Here is a 17,237-nt window from a genome sequence, read left to right on the forward strand (position 1 = left end):
GCTGACTCCAAACAGTAGAGCCTTCAGAAAGCCTGCTATACACCACCTCGACTCTGGGGAACGGGCAGAAAGTAGCAGAGTACTCACAGCACACACTGGAGAGTGTCTCTTAGGAATTTTTGAAAACCACTGGCAAAGGGACAGGAGTCAAATAAGATGTTTGCCCACACACAGCCTATGCTGGTTTTAGTTTCTCAAGCTAATGATTGAAGAGGAAGACTCCTCACTAAGGTTAGCACTCATCTCTAAATTCCGTTTTTAATATACAGTTTCTATTGTGGTTTCCTCTCTTTGGGGAACTCACTCTTACCCTGGTGGTGACAATAGACTTTGAATGTACACGAGAGAGGAATCTTAATAGGTTGCTCACTGGATACGGTTGTGTCCTTGGTGTCACTGGTATAAGATGTTAGAGTTATAAGAGGTTCTCGGAGAATAGTTACTCTTTATTTTGGTTTCTGTTGCTGGTGCAAGCGTGCTTGGTATTCTGCATTAATAGATTATTTTCAATGGAAGAATTCTTGTAAACATTGTTTTTCCAATACTGAGCAATAAAGGGGGAATTTAATTAAGTGGACGTGAATGTTTTCTTGAAAGCACGTGCATAAGCACACACATGTACACATGTGCCAAAGCACACACACTAATGCTCCTTTTTTCCTGATAAAGCTTCAAATCTTTCAAAACCCTTTCTCGGTGGGGTTATTTTATTTTAATTTTGTTAATAGAATTGTACATAAAAATCTTCTTGTTTGAAGCTTTTGAAATTGTATTCCAAAATTGATACTTATGGGGCCTCGTTTGTTTGTTTTCTTTAGTTTTATTTTATATTGTGGTAAAATACATATGACATAACACTTACCATCTTAAATATCTTTTTTTATATATACATTGGGGAACAGTGTGTTTTTCCAGGATGTCAAGTTGTTGTTTTTCAGTCTAGTTGTGGAGGGTGCAGGTTACTGGCCCCAGTAGGAATCGACCTGGCAACTTGTTAAGAGCTCGCACTCTAACCAACTGAGCCATCCGGCCGCCCCCACCCTCTTAACTATCTTTAAGTGTACAGCTCAGTGGCATTAAGTACACTCACGTTGTTGTGCAACTGTTCACCATCTTTCATCTCCAGAACTCTTCCTCTTGATAAGTATTGATTTTATGTTTAAAATTTTTTTTTCATGTGTGAACCAGGTTTTTAGGATGTATGGTTGAGGCCAGAGCGGGAAACAAAAAGTATGTAAAGGCAAAGGATAGCTGCTCTTATTTCTCTTCGACTAAAGCAGTGCTGCTACCAACTTTCAATACATTGGCCAATTTCCCTCTTATATTGAGAGCCGAACAGATTGTGATAACAATGGCACATAATGACCTCTATTGCTAAAAAGTCAAAAGTTGCAACTTCAAAACAAAATATCAGAGAACAAGAGAGGAAGAAGCCTTAACAGGTAAAAATCGCTTTAGCTCTATGAAGCCCGTTCCCTTTATGTAAAACTCATATGGTTTCCATGGTTCATTAATTAGGAATCTGAGAATAAGAAGAAAGGGCTCGCCCCCTCCCGTACTCTGAAGGCCGTCGAAGTTTAGTTTTAAAGGATGCAGGCAGAGTCTCCTCCCCTCTTGTTTTTACCTGTGTTTTCTTACTGATGCAGCATCTCTGCTCTTCCAAGAAAGGAGAAGTTTTAGACTATATATGGCCAAGGTCGATTTTGGAAAGGCAGCTTGGGGACCCATTTATAACCACGTGGGTTTTAAAACTGTACAGTCACACTGCTCGTGGTACCCCCAGGGTGCAGAGTGGGGTTAGCAAACATTTTCTGAAAAGAACCAGGTACTAAATATTTTGGCTTGTGGGCCATTGATGGTCTTGGTCACAATGACTCAACTTGGCCGTTGAAGTGGGAAGGCAGCGGCAGATGTCAACAAGTGGGTGTGACGATGTTCCAATACCACTTTATTTGTGGAGCTTGAAATGTGAACGTCGTATAATGTTTATGTGTCATGAAATAGTTTTCTTTTGATTTTTTCCAACTATTTAAAAAATGTGAAAATCATTCTCAGTTGATGGGCCATACAAAACAGGTGTGGACTCTGATTTGGGCCCTCGGGCTATAATTTTGAGGTCCCTTGATGTAGAGGAAAAACAGGATTCCAGCACCTGTTGACAAGATCTGAATGACAGATCTTGGTTCAAATTCTCTCTCTGCCAAGTATTAACCATGTAACCCTGGGCAAGTCACTAACCTCATCCATTTCAGTTTCTTTGTAGGGGAAGCATAATGGCCACCCCACAGAGATGAGAGTCAGTGACAAAGTGGGACACTAAATGGTAATCAGCCCCTAAAGCTCTGAGGGGGCTAAATGTCTCTCCATGGGAGCCTGAGAACATGTTTCAATTAGTGGTAGTCAAACTCCTAGCAATGGATCTTATTTTATTAAAATGAAAATTGTTTCATGTCTATTTACTCCATCAACATAATACATTGTTCCCATCAAAGGAATGAGACTGCCAAGAAACTACAAACTTCCTAAATTACAGGCTCCCTGAGGAAGAAAAATCTCTATATGTTTTCATCAGATACACAATAGAGGTCTTATTAAGTGATGGCAAGCTCTGTCCTGTGGTGAATTCAGCGAGGCTGAACAGTTTCTATGGAATTCTTTGTTTTCCCGGGGGAGGCAAATTCTTCCTCCAGGGACCCATGCCCTGAAAGTTTAGTGCACACCCAGAATAACAAATCATGTTTCTTCAGGGTTTCTTGAATGACATTAAGAGTTGGACCCATTAAGCTTCTCTCCAAATAAATAAAAGTCTATGTCTGCAGCCTCACCTAGAGTGGAACTCTGCTTCACCAGCCAGTGTCCCCATGAAAAGGCCCAGTGACAAAAGAAAATGGGAGGATTTCTTACCCTGCCCTCCCACATCCAGTCTGGGCAAAGAGCTGGGCAACCTGACAGGTGGGCAGTGGGCTATGTTGAAATTTTTTACATCCCTCCAAGGGAGTGGGTGCATTCAGTCACTTTTTGCTCATCCCCAAACAAGAAGCATAAGGAGCATCTACAGAAACCAATCCAGCTGCGCTGACAAATGCACGGTGTGGGAAGGAGAGAGACCCCGGTAGCCTTGTGGACCTCAAGCCAGGCTGTACAGGAGATGGGAAGGCAGAGATACGAAGGAGGAGTGAGGAGGGGCTGACAGCCAGAGAGGGCTGAGACTGTGCCTCCCTGCGTTATACGTACACCACTTTGAGCAGAACTCAGGTTGGATTCACGCCTTGTCATGGTCTTGAGCTAACTGTGCGCCAGCGAGACTGATGGGATGGGGGAGGATGTGGTAGGTAGACCTGCAGAGTAAGTCAAGATGTTAAAAAGCACAGAGGGGCACTACGGGGGACTGAGGGGCTTTGACAAAGAGATCCTGAGAAATGCAGTGATGATGATGAAACATTTTGATTCAAGCTCTTTCATGATACATGGTGAGGCAGCCGGCCACGTGTCCATAACCCTTCTCCTGTGGTTAAATGAGAGCTTCAAAAATGTGTAGGTCTGCCGTATAAGAACCAGTGTAAATCAAGAGACTGACTATGTTTACATAACGTGACTTACTTTTAATGTTTGCAGGATTTGGGAAAAGAAGAGCAGTGCGATTCGTATATCGTATGAATAAATATTCTCCGTGGGTGGCAGCTCTGTGTATTTATCTATCCATACATATGTATACATGTACTTGGGCGTGCAAATATGTGCACATGTTCACACACACACCCCCCTCTGTTGGGGAACGCCCTCCGTGTCAGTTATGTGGGCTGCTGTTTAGGAACAGAATTAATCAAATAAATATTGTTCTTTCCTGTGGAGGGAGGTCTGGCCTGCCATGTTTCTATTTTTATTCCTTTGGGCTTATTTGCCACCCACATTCCTAAAAGAAAACAGAAAGAATTTTTAATTCCTGTGTGCTGGGTGGCTCCCATATATGTGTTAAGTTGGGAGGATTTTTTTTTTTTTTGTAGTTTGGCAGCCCTGCCTGCCTTAACAAGAATTCAGACCTTGGGATGCTGGAAAGGAAAGACAGCAGCCCCGGCGGTGGGCTGCCCATGAATGGTTCCACCAGCCAAGTTTCTGTTCCCATGACCAGGGCTGGTTTGTATGGCCATTGGCTCAAAGAGACTCAGCTGCCAACATGTGCAGATATGACTGCAGAGCATTCAGCATGATGCCTTGGGATATAATGGGCTAGTTCGGAAGACAGGTTTACAAGTTTCAACCTTGGCTACCCTAATTACTAGCTATGTGTATGTGACTTTGACCAAGGTACTTAACCTCAGTTCTCTCATCTGTAAAATGAGGATAATACCGCTCACTACCTAAGATTGCTGGAAGGACTGAATAAAATAATGTATGTAAAGCATTGAGCACAGTGCCTGGCGTGTGGGAAAAGTGCAAGAAGTGATAGATGTTACATAGTACGCTTTTGTTGATTGATTAAGGCTTTTACACCACGGCCCCATCTTGTTGATTCCATCTGTTGTGGACAGTCATTCATTCCATCTGTTGTGGACAGTCATTCATTCATTCATTCATCAAGTTATTTACATGTATAAAGCCTTGTTCCAAAAATCATTGAAGGTGGCTGGTGTCAGTCTCTTGCTGGAACTCTTGCTCCCAATTCCTATTAAACAGATGCAACTACATTAAGAAAAATCATTTTAATCTGACAGTTAAGTTCGCGAACTTACCACCGTGCGCTAACATTAGCAACACTGTATACACAGCTCAGGAAGGTTTCATAACCTTGGTATATCAGTGTCTCATGGCTGTGTTCGTGTCGATGTGTGGCAGTGTCTTGCCGAGTGGCGTTCATTATTGTTGTGGCATGTTTTTGTGTGCCGTCGCAAGACTGTCTCAGCTTGAAATAGAGCAATGAACAAACAGTAAGTTTCTTGTTAAACTTGGCAAGAGTGGAAATGAAATCAGGGACATGTTAGTCCAAGTTTATGGGGATAATGCCATGAAGAAGATGGCAGTGTGCAAATGGATTAAATGTTTTTCTGAGGGGAGAGAATGCTTCACTGATGAAGAGAGGTCAGAGCGGCCAGTACGAGCAGAACTGATGAAAACAGTGCAAAAATTCATCCAATTTTGTATCAAAATCATCAGCTGACTGTGAGAAGCATAGCAGACCAAGTAAACATCAATAAACAGTTAGGAAAATCTCAACTAAAAATCTTGGCATGAGAAAGGGGTGTGCAAAAATGGTCCTGAAGGAGCTCCCTGATGAACGAAAGCAAAGGAGAGTCGAAGTTTTCCAAGTCCTTTTGGAGAGGCAAGACTATGTTTTGGGCCATGTTATCACTGGTAATGAAACATGGGTGTACCAATACGACCCTGAAATAAAGCGTCAAAGTGCACAATGGAAGTCAGCCAATTCTCCACGACCGAAATAAGTTCCGTCAGTCCAAATCAAGAGTCAAAACGATGGTGTTAAGCTTTTTTGATATCAGAGGGATTATTCATTATGAATTTGTGCCAACTGGACAGTTAATCAAATTTACTATTTGGAAGTGCTGAAAAGTCTGAATGAAAAGTTAGATGAAAATGACCTGAACTTTTTGCCAACAATTCATGGCTCTTGCATCACGACAATGCATCAGCTCACACGGCACTGTCTGTGAGGGAGTTTTTAGCCAGTAAACAAATAAGTGTATTGGAACACCCTCCCTACTCACCTGATCTGGCCCCCAGTGCCTTCTTTCTTAACATGAAGATAAAGGAAATGTTGAAAGGAAGACATTTTGATGCATTCAGGACGTCAAGGGTAATATGATGACAGCTCTGATGACCATTCCAGAAAAAGAGTTCCCAAATTGCTTTGAAGGGTGGACTAGGCACTGGCGTCAGTGCATAGCTTCCCAAGGGGAAGGTGACCCAAAGGTGACCATAGTGATATTCAGCAATGAGGTATGTAGCACTTTTTCTAGGGTGAGTTCGTGAACGTAATTGTTAGACCTTGTATATTTAGGCCCCATGCTTGATCCCTGCCCAAGGCACTGCTCTTTACCCCCTGGTTATTTTGCCTCCTGACCAGAAGCTTCCAGCCCAGAAGCTCCAGCCACAGGACCACTGGGGCGGAGCCACATCCTCCTGACTTCAAAGGCCCTGAGGACAGGAATGAAGTACTCCGAGTCTTGGGGGAAAGCCAGACACAAAGATTCTCCAAGGAGGAGTTCCCAGCCTTCCACAGGATCCAAGAATGGACTCAGAAATGTCCAGTTCATTGGAGGAGATTGAACAGAATTCATGATCCTAGAAAATGTACTGAGTGGCCCTGCTACAGGCAGGGGCTGAATCATCCTTCTCTTTGGTCTCTGCACTGTGGGCAGAAGTAAGGACTCCTTAGAAAGTATTGCCACAGGAGACCCCATCTATGGAATGACCATGGGAGCTGGGGTGGGAGAGGCCCTTCTCCTGAAATTTTCAAGGCATTTGAGAAAAGACCAATGTTACTTCCTCTGATACGTATAGCTGTTTTGATTCTAGAAAGTCATAGGAGAAACACCACAGTGGAGGGAAAGCTGACCTCATGTGAGTAGCTGTGGTCCTGACATATGGGGGCTCCTTGTGCTCCAGGGCAGATGAGAGCCCCCCTCTGCCTTTAGCAATTCCAACTTTCCCACAGGGAATGGGCTGGGAAGTGGTGGGGATGTTTTGTATTTGCTTATTTGTTTTTTTCTTTCTTCTCTCTTCTCTGGGGATTTCCCTGCAGTAAGCAGCCTGCTGTTTCCCCTAGGCTCCCTCTTGAAGTGACACACTGCCCTTCAGAGCAGACTTGCACCCCTGTCCAAGGAGAACTAGCCACCAGGCCACATTCTTAGCAACCGGCCCTGGGGCCACGGGGGCCCCGAGTCTAGTCCCTTTCTCTGAATCACTTTGTCTGTCATCACAGCAGCTTGTAACCCTCGCAGACAGGTAAGCAGGGCATGAAAGGATGAACAGAGTGTTCTGGGCAGGTGAAGGGAATGGGACTCTCCATGTAGGAGAAACAAGTGTTGAAGATACAGAAACAAACAGAAGAAGTGAGGTGAGTCCAAGGCTGGAGAGACAGAGACAGACAGATCTGAAATCCTTGCAGTCACTTTAACTTGCTGAGACTTGCTGGTGGGAGATAGAGATGAGTGGAAAAAGTCTTTGTCTCTTTGGATTTTCAGCAGCACCATTCCAGCCTGTGCTGTTGAAGATGGCAGCAGGAATTAGAGAGTATAGACCTTTGCTCTAGGCTGTACATTCGCACCACAAGGCAGCATGGTATCACCGGAAAGTCTGAGTCCTTCACACGGAAAGCTTCCCAGACAACAGCTGATTTTGATTCTTATCATCAAATGCCTTAGCACAATACCTTGTCTTAATTGACAGCCCCTAAACCCACACCTGCCCATTCCTGAAATTCCTTTGACACCAGTATGGCTGTGCTGCTCATAGTGTCCTGATGTCAGAAGAAAGCTCATTGAATCCTTGTCCCTGCCTATAGTCAGAAATTACCTCAAACTGACCCACACAGTTTGGCTAACTATCACACCGTCCCTTGCTGATGCCATGTCACATTTCTTTTGGTTCTCTTTGTGAGGGAGGAAGACACTTTCCTTTACCATTAAGGTTCTTTCAGCTGGTCTAGTAATCAAATAGACATGAGACAGATTAGCAAGAGAAAATGACCAAATTTAATTACATACATAGGTATGGAAACCCCACATATGTGAGAGTCAGAGGACCCCTCCCCCATACATGAGAGGTTCAGAGACAGAAAGGGAAAATGAGTATATACCACATTCTGAACTAGGGATGAAGTAAGGTGCCTTGGGGCTTCAGGTCTTTGCTAGTGATAAGAGCTGAGGTTTGGTAAATAGATGTTTGCTCTGTCCTATAGGTAGGTCAAAATAGGTTCTCTCCCATAATCTCTTACCATGGGCAAGGCTCCTAACTCAAGTTCTTCTAGGTAGTTAAGGGAGAGGCAGACATTTCTCTTGAAGCTGAGGCTAACGTTGCCTTTAGCTCAAAACAATCCAGAGAACACATCTCTCTGTTGACTCATTCTGAACCCCCACATCATCCTCCAGGCTCCTCCAGGAAAACTGCTGGCTTGGAAGGGACATGTTTTTGCTGCCTGTGGGTTAGCTCTCGAGATAAGGAAATAGCAAAATATCTGCTTGACCTCTGGTGTGGAAACTTGACCTCAGGGAAATGGGTGTTGGCAGTGGCTGCGGACCCTGGAGGGGTGGGTGGATTGGGGGTGGTTCTGGTGAAATCTTGGCAGAGACATCACCAGCGCAGTGTTTGGAATGGAGGCAGGAAGGGAGAAAGACCCATGAAAGAAATGGAATTTTCAAGATGGTCAGCATTTTCAATCCACAATTTTAGGAGAGGGAAAAAAAGCCACTAACAAAAGAAACAAATGGAGAACACTGGATACAAGGTGGTGGTTTTAAAGTCTCTAAGAAATGTAATTTGTAGGATGAAAGGTACGGCAGAAAGCCATCTTTGGCCACTCCCCCCCCCCCCCCCCCGCCCCCCAGAGGGCCTAACCTTGCTCTGGGAATGAAAGCCTTCCCTATTATAGGGCTTTGGTGCTACCCACACCCCTCTCCCCAGCCCAGCCAGAAATGTTCCTGTGTTTGGTGCTGCAGTTCAAACCCATGTACCCAAGTCTGTCTCTATCTGAGTAGAGCCTGGGCGCTATTGGGAAGCGAGGCATGGCCATGCTCCAGCTCTGGGCAGGGGAGGGGAACGAGGTGGGGGTGGTAAGGTGGGAGCTGATGCTGTGCTGATGGTTGGTGGGCCAGGAAGCACTTTACAAAGAGCACCACCCCCTGACTGCCTTCTCTGTAGAATCACTGTTTTGTGTATTAAAACCTGCCTTTAAAATGTGTTGACAAAGCTCTGTTATTAGAGAAAACAAGTGTGTGTGTGCCAGCGTGCGTGCGCACATATGTGTATGCTGTGTTAGCTGAGAGTCACTTTATGTCCGTCTTCGGGCCAAAGCCAACATGTTGTGTACTTCAAACTACCCAGTTTTAAGCCATTGGGTTTTTAATGGTGGTTAATGGGAAGAGGGTACTATTTACATAAAGTTCATTTTCACAGTTTTCATCACAATATGCTCATTCTCTTTACCACCCGCCTTCCTTTTATCTCTTTGTGTCCCATTTTTCCTGAACCATTTCTTTATTTCCAATATTTCTTCCTCTCCTTTTCTCCTTCTTTTTCTCAGAATTAGCAGGAAGTTAGTGATTTTAAAAAAAAGAATAGAAATAGTCTTAAAACCCTGGTGTAGCACCTCTAATCCAAATTTATGTAAAACGTTAGAAAAACAAAGGGCCTCACTTCTTTTCTTTTATTCCACCCCCCAGGGGAGTAGTGGAAACAGTATGTTTTGGGGGTTTTTACTTGTTTTTGTTCTTGCCTCAACCAAATATGAGGGCAAGTCCTTTTCTTTCACTTGCTAGCTATGTGAAATTGGGCAATTAACTTTAATTCTCTGAGCCTCTCTGTGTTTCCATCTGTAAATTAAAAAGCAATGCCTAGTTCACCAAGTTTTGAGAAAGAAGTAATCAAATAAATATAAGTGTCTCCACCATAGTAGGTACTCAATGCATATTTCCCTCCCCCTCTCATTCTATTAGGTCTATAGACCTAATAATTGTTCTTCATTGGATTTTAGTCTAATTCACAAGTATTTTTTAAGCACTTGGTATGTGCCAGATCTTTTGCACTAGGGTCCAAACGGGAACAAGATACGGCTCCAGCAAACTTGTATGCTGGAACCAGGAAGTAATGAGCTAACACAGAGCAGTGTAAGAGGTGCAACTTGCACAGGAAAACCAGAAGAGGAGCACCTAAGACTTCCTGGGGACAGGGTGGGAAGGAAGGAGAAAGTGTCCCTGAGGAGGTGATACTGATCAAGAGCCTTGAAGGACGTTGGAGTTGGGAGAAAGGTGTTCCTAGAGGAACAAATGCAAGCATATACGTATATGGGAATTGCTGTGTGTTCAACAGGAGAGAAGGAGAGTTGGGGAATGTTGGGATATCAGGCTACGAATTGAGAAGAGTCCAGATCCAGAAGAGCACGGAATGCTAAGGTTGCGACTTACAAGTTTGAAAGCTGTGGAAAGCCATTTATTAGATTAAGGAAAGCTATTAACCCGAGAAGGATTTTACCTGAAGCACACTGAGCCAACTCTAAGGAATACTTGTTTGTACAAATTGCCTCTTTCACATCCACATGAAGTGTGGAGAGTTCACAGACCAGGAGTCTTATCTCTGTATTAATTAGTTGTGTCACCTTGGGCAAGTCACTCTCTCATGGTCTGAGTTTTCACATCTCTGAAATGAAGGTGCTGGACTAGATAATACCCAAGTGTCCTCCCATCTTTAGCAGTAGTCTATGATTCCATGATTTTATCTTTATTTTTTGGAGCTTGTTTTATAATTCCCAATGTTAACTTATTAAAATTGTTGTACTAGCATGATAATTGACACCTAGTAGACATCAATTTTTTTCTTCTTTATCTAGTTCGTGTAAAAATCAATCAGGTCACTAAAATGTGTGATGGTATAGCATAATGGTAAACTAAGAGTCAGTTAGTTTCTTTGTAATCTTGGCTGGGTCAAAAATTATTTGTGTGACTTAGAATTTTACTTCTCTGGACCACTTGTTCCCCCTGCCCTCCACTACCAGTTCTAAAAATGGGTAAACTGAGAGATAAGAGTAAGATTTGATTCTTATCATTCAAGCAAGTTTGTTGTACTTCTTGGGATGACTAGTAAATATCTCTATTTCAGTTTAACAGTGTTTAGATCTTAACAGAGAGGTTGAGTAGCTTATGCAAAAGATATACTGATTTCATCTCCCACCACCATTCCCCACAAAAACCAGGCAAAAGTCATTTTAACTTCATTTTTAAAACTACATATGATTTCAATTTGGAGATTTGGTGTATTTCTCGCTTTCTCTTTTTTTAAATCAGTGGAACTTATTTTCTTTGCAAAAAAATACACATGTATTAAAAATACCTAAAAAGCCAAAGAATATGTAAAAGGCAAAAAATCAGAAATTGAAAACATATTTCATTCACTAGAGATAAACTCATTATGTTGCACTCATATTTTTGTTTATACTATTTCCCAAAATAATTGGATCAAACCATATGTACTGTTATGTGATTTGACCGAAATAGTCCTCATCATACATTAATATACAACAAAGTTTTAAGGGTCTTCTCAGATCCAGGCAAAAAGGAAATGGTGAAGTCCAGTGCTAGTAGAAAGTGATGTGAGGTGAGCCTCTGCAGTGATGGGTAACCCAAGAAGGTAGCTCATCAACCCTTTCTGGGAGATGACAGTTGAATCTTGAAGAATGTCAAAATTTTCCAGGCGTGGAGGAGCAGAAAGGATTTCCCAGATACAAGACAGTACATAGCTTGATAGTAGTAGTACCTAGTATCTAGTAGATACTAGATACCTTGATTGGCCATGGCCTATTGGAGACCAGAAAGGAGTCTAGTTGAGTCTAGCCTGGTGGGTGTGGTGAGTGGGTTGGGGTTCAACAGGAGGTGAAGGGTAGGAGGAGGCCCCAATTCTGAACAGCTTTGTTTGCCAGGCTGTGGAGTATGGAATTTCTTTGGTTGATAGTGGGGAACCAAGGACTTAATAGAATCAATTGCTGCCTTACATTAAAGCAAATGTTACCAAAGGAGGACAACCAAACCCGGCTTTACTCTTCTTAAGGACAGATTTTTAAAAATCTGGTGCTTAAAATAATCTTCACATACAAGCCACATAGAGTCCTAAGGAACATTTCTCAGAAAATTCGCATCACTTCTGCAGAGGCCTTTTAAGCTTTTGGAGTTCTTTAGTAGCATACGTACTGCATTCATATGACTCCTGCAATGGCGATCTCATCCTCAAAGAGCATCCTGGGTAGAAGTTGTTTAAGCCACTCGCCTCCATCGGAGAGAAAGTGAGGGCCGCGAAGGAAGGGCTTTGATGGGGAGAAAAGCGATGGAACCCCATATTGTAGGCGGTTTTTTTTCCACAGAACCAGTTGTTTCTTAACTAGCTCGTTTGCGCCACCCAATGGGAAAGTGCTAGAATACAGCTTTGAAGGCTTTTGATGGTGGCTCCAAGTGAGATAGCCTTCCTCAAGTTTCTGATCTGCTATTTCAACCATTCTTTCCCTGTAAGAATGTTAGGAAACAATGAACAGTTTTCCTCCTGAATTTGAGCCTGGATAGTGTGGTGAGGAAAGCACTGGGCCTGGCTTTTCACAGACTAACTCGGTGGCTTCGGATAAGTCCCATAGTCTTTCTCAAACTGTTCCCTCTTCTGCTTTTTTTTCTTTTTTAACTTGTCCATTCTTCTATTGTCTATATAGTCTTGTAATGGCGTATTTGCTTTAGTATTTACCCATTGCACCTGTAATTCAAAGTGGCATCAGTCTGGGTAATGGAATAATATCTCTGCATTTTGAAAATTCAGGAATGACTACAACCATCTCTAATTAATATATAAGTCAATTAGTACATAAGTCAATATCATCTGAATGCATATTCATAAGAATGTCTCAGACACTTTACGCCACAATCACATGGTGTAGAGGAAAGAACTGGCCTTTGCATTCCGATAGACCTGAGTTGACATCCCACCCCTGTCACTGCCTGTGTGACTTTGATAAGCTACTCTCCATCTCTGAGCCTATTTCCTCATCAGCCTAGTGGGGAAGGGCGAATGTTACCTCACTGGATTAGGGTGAGGGGTAATGATGTAGTATCTGTAGAGCAGCCCCAGAGAATGCTGAGACTGAGGGATAGCAGACCTTTGTTTGACGAAAGCCACTGTTAATTTTTAGGCTCTGCAGCTACCTATTCACCTGGAGCTAACCACTTCCGCCCTGAGGCCTGCATCCCTCTTTGGTCAAATCGGGTCTTATTTCCTTCTCTCAGAGTTTTACAAAGGCAATGACAGACCAGCGCCTGCTCCCCCAAGTACCTGGCATCTCAGAGGTGCTTAACAAATGCTAGTTTCTTTCTTTTTAAAAGTATTGACCCATTGCAAATAATTACAGAATTAGTTACAAAGCCAAAATTGTGTTCATCCCATCTCTCCTTCACTCTTTTTCTGTTTGTTGCTCTCTCAAACACACACACACACTTTGCATTCCCATCTTATTTTTGCCACCTCTGTCATCAAAAGTTAACCAAACACACAAGAACCTTTTGAAGCTTCACAAAGGAACAGCACATTTATTTTAAGCTTGTCTTCATTTATTTTCATTCCTCACACCAGGGCATGAGCCTTTATCTGAATAGTTGTGCATGTGCCTGTTTCCCCACCTCACTGTCCCCTTCCTACCCGGCCCCTCTGCTCCAGTCACAGCAACACCTCATCCCTGGCAGGCCCCACCTCAGCCACTCTTTCTTCCAGCTGTAGCCCCTATTTTTCAGGCCCCTTCTCCCACCCTCACCCATCAGACTCCTCCTTCTCTAAATTTTGGAGTTCTTCTCAGTGGGTGCCTTATCAGAGAAGTGCTCTCAAGCCTCTAACCCCCAGCACGAAGTGACTGCTGCCATGGAAAAGGGATTCATGGGTAGTGAGTCCGTGCATATACTAATACTTTTGCTCTTCCCGATCACCTTTTCAGGTAGGTATTACTGTTCCACTTTACAGATGAGGAGACTGAGAGCTCATTCCTTGCTTGATTAAACAAATATTAGTTGCCAATTGCCAAGAACTGGGAATACAGCAGTAAATAGGAGCCACAGCCCCATCTTTCGTGGCCCTTCCCGGATCTGACCTGGGATGAATTCAGGAGTCAGGAATGAAACAAATAATAGACTATTCCAGCTGTGAAGCTATGAAAAAGTAGAAGATGGGGATATGCCCTATCTCGGAGGTTAGGGAAGACGTCCCCAAGAAGGGGGCGTTTCATCCAAGAGCTGAAGGCACAGAGAGGTCATACAGGGGTAGTGAGGGCAGAAGTGGAATAGATTTGGTTCTGCCATGGCTCATGGCCTCCCCTCCTCTGAATACCTGCATTTATGTCATTGCATAAGATGTGATCTACATCTCTTTCTCCCAGAGAGATTGTGGTTCCTTGCAAACAACCTCTTCTCCCAGGCACCTGCTACATAGCACAAGTAATAAGCCTAAGTAGATGTTCACTTAAATTTTCAGTAGATGTATCTCTTTGTACTTGCCTGTATTTAATAATATTATAGGGGTGCAAAAGTGCCTAATTTCTGCCATGTATGTTCTGTTGTTTATTTAGCCAACACATCGGTGTGTTTTCTAAGAGTTTGGGAGCACCTGGGCACGTCCATCCTCAACTTGGCTGCATCTCATCCGTCTAATTATGACATTAAACATGTCCTCCCAAATGATGCATGACACAGGGCTCATTCCAGCCTGGTATCCAGGCCATTCTGTGCCAGGAACCACTGTGCCAGACATTGTGCTGAGGGTGGGGGACAAAAGATGAAAGCACATGTAGTGACCAAATGAATGTCTCTTTTTCCTGACACTTGGCAGCCCACAGTGGAGTAGGGCTAACAGACATGCCCACAGTCCGTGCACACCCACAGATGTACATACCAGCTCACTGCATGCAAGACTCCAGGTGGGCACAAGTGGAGGGTGTGGCTAACTCCACAGTGGGTGGGGCAGGAGTGTCAGAAGGTCTGCCATGCAGGTGAAAGTCTTCTTGCCTAAGTTGGGAAAATGAATGGCAATTGGCCAAGGAAAGCAGGCAGGATGGGATAGGAGCAGGCCAGAAGCAAGAGTCTCAGCCTGTGCAAAGAGCCAGAGAAAGAGAACAGATGGCACTTTTAGGATCTGCGAATGCACACAAGAACCAGGCAAGTGATGGATGGGTGAAAATCAAGGAGGTGGCGTGTCAGACCCCCTGGTATAGCCTTCCTGAAGAAATGTCTTCCTTCCTGCTTTTCTTAATTTACCCCCACTTATGCTATCCTTTATTTTTCTATCTTTGACGGAAACTTAGGTAAAAAGAAATTTTTCTCTAAGAAAAACAGCAGTCTAAATCCAATGATCCTATCAACCTGTAAGTGATACTTGATTCCTGTAGAAGAGACAACTGGGAATGGTGGGGACTGGGGCAAACTTGAGGACATATTCTCTATCTGAAGCGAATAGCCATTCTTCAACTCCTGTTGCCCAGTGGCTCCAGATCTTGCAATATTTCAGATAAAGTGAACAATCTGGATTTTTGGCAAGTTAGCCACGTTTTTAAACATTGCTTTGTTTTAAAAAAGAAAAAAAAAACAGAAACTGAACAGAAGACATCTACATGCTAAATCTTATTTGTGGGCCATGCTTGCAACCTCTTTTTTAAATGTTGCAGAGATACTGAGGATTTTGTCAAAATCCTTCAACAAGTCATTCCTCTGCCTTAGTTTCTCCTAACCATCTTTCTCCCCCTGCTTTCCAGAAAGAGATGACGAGCAGGATGTGTCACTAACACCCCGTCTTACCCTTCGGAAGAAAGAGGAAAGCTGATTGCTCCTGGAGTCCCAGATGGACAGGAGGGAGACCTCCCTGGCTGAAATGGCACACCTACTTCCAGGAACAGCAAGATGGAGACAAGCCGTGACTCCTGAGAGAGATTCCCCACTCACTTCGTATGCTCTTAACCCTGAGTGCTGCTAGCCACGACCTGTGGACCTGGCCGACCACAGCGTGAGAGAAGGACCACGCCTCGACCCTCCTGGCTTTGGAGGAAGCCTCCTAAGTGTGTCGCAGTTCTGCCTGGGACCTGCAACCCAAGCTTTACTGGAATTCAGGTTTTCAGACTGAGATACTATTTGTACTTTTCCACTTATCTGTCTTATCAGCTGGCCAACTTTTCTGTACATGTTTTCTGAGAACCCTGATGCATTTTGGAACTCTGGATGCGCAGAAAGTTTTTCTACAACATGCCTTCCTTTCAGGTCCCTGAAAGCTTTTAGCCTGATCCTGTGGCCTAACTTTGTGCAGGGCTGGGGAGCAGTGAGAGGCCTGAGTCCCTAGCCTGCAGCATCAACACCATTTCCCTAATAGGCATTTTTATCAGGGACACTCCACAGGGTGGCTCATCTCTGTCCCCAACTGGGTCTGCACACTTTACCTACAGGGAACAGACTGGTTGTTGCCAGTTCACCCTGAACTGAATGTGTTTTTTATAACCACACCATTCCTTATCTCTTCCACTCAAGATATTTTTTCCTTTTTCCCAGAAGAGAGAAATAAAAGGAAATTGTGAATGACCAAGGATGATCAGCAGATGCCCTGAGCCAGATTAGTGCAGTGTTTGTTCTTTATTAAGGGGCAGGGAATCATGGCTGTCTCTGCATAATATTAATACTAAAATTTCAGTAAAAAAGAAAAAAAAAAAACTACAGTTGGTTATTAGTGCATGTAACTCAGACTCCCAGCGTATTGACTTGTAACTTCTCCAGCTGGCCCTCTGAGCTTCTAAATGCAGTCAATGTTTTCTTCCTCTTCCTCCACACTCTCCCCTCGTCTGCCGGATTATATTGTGGCATGAAATTAATTTTTGCCCCAATGACTGTGACACAGTTGCCAAAGGTAACCGTGGAGCTGGAGCTAACTTCCTTCTTCCATCCTTCCCAAGCTTTCTATTTCAGTAGACAGAAGAACTGTTCTGTGCTACGTCTTGCCTTTTAAAACCTAAGTGAGTTTTTGTTGACGAAATGTTGCCTTTTCTGATTCATTCTTGAAACTGTGGTGGCCCCAAAGGCCTGTGACTAGGTAGCAATATTACTTCAGGTGAATTTTGAATTTGACAAAATAGCAGTTGGTGGAGGGAAGTAGATAAGAATGTATTATCTCATTTTAATGTAATACTGATTAAACAATAAACAACTCTGATTTTGTTTCATTATACGTAATGTATTAAAGCCATGTGTGGCTGCCACAAGAGCCTCGAAAGCATGAAATCATTCTTTGTCCAAACTTAGAAAGGGCTGACTGCCTGGGCGCAGTTGAGCTAACCCAGCAAGCCAACCCTTGCTTCATATCTCGTCAAAGTTGTCTCATGGAATCCAAATGCTGCTACCTCTCTCCATATTGTTGCGCTTTGGTCAATAACAAACACCCCCCCCCCCTCCTTTTTTGAGAGGACAAGATAGGCAAAGATTTTTCTCAGCATCGCTTTTGGCTGAAAGAATATCTGACTG

The 17,237-nt window shown here is 43.5% G+C and overlaps 1 protein-coding gene across 3 annotated transcripts in view; it reads left to right on the top strand.

Moving 5' to 3' along the window:
- Positions 1-16,976, top strand: part of MOB3B (MOB kinase activator 3B) — a 179,330-nt gene extending 162,354 nt beyond the window's left edge. For all 3 annotated transcript variants that reach the window (XM_081065239.1, XM_081065240.1, XM_081065241.1), the window contains one exon: positions 15,491-16,976. In XM_081065239.1, coding sequence (XP_080921365.1) covers positions 15,491-15,520 — 30 coding nt within the window. In that variant the 3' untranslated portion in view covers positions 15,521-16,976. The remainder of the gene's footprint in view (positions 1-15,490) is intronic.
- The last annotated feature ends 261 nt before the right edge of the window (positions 16,977-17,237 follow it).

Source organism: Rhinolophus hipposideros (genome assembly GCF_964194185.1).
Source record: "Rhinolophus hipposideros genome assembly, chromosome: 11".
NCBI classification, from domain to species: Eukaryota; Metazoa; Chordata; class Mammalia; order Chiroptera; family Rhinolophidae; genus Rhinolophus; species Rhinolophus hipposideros.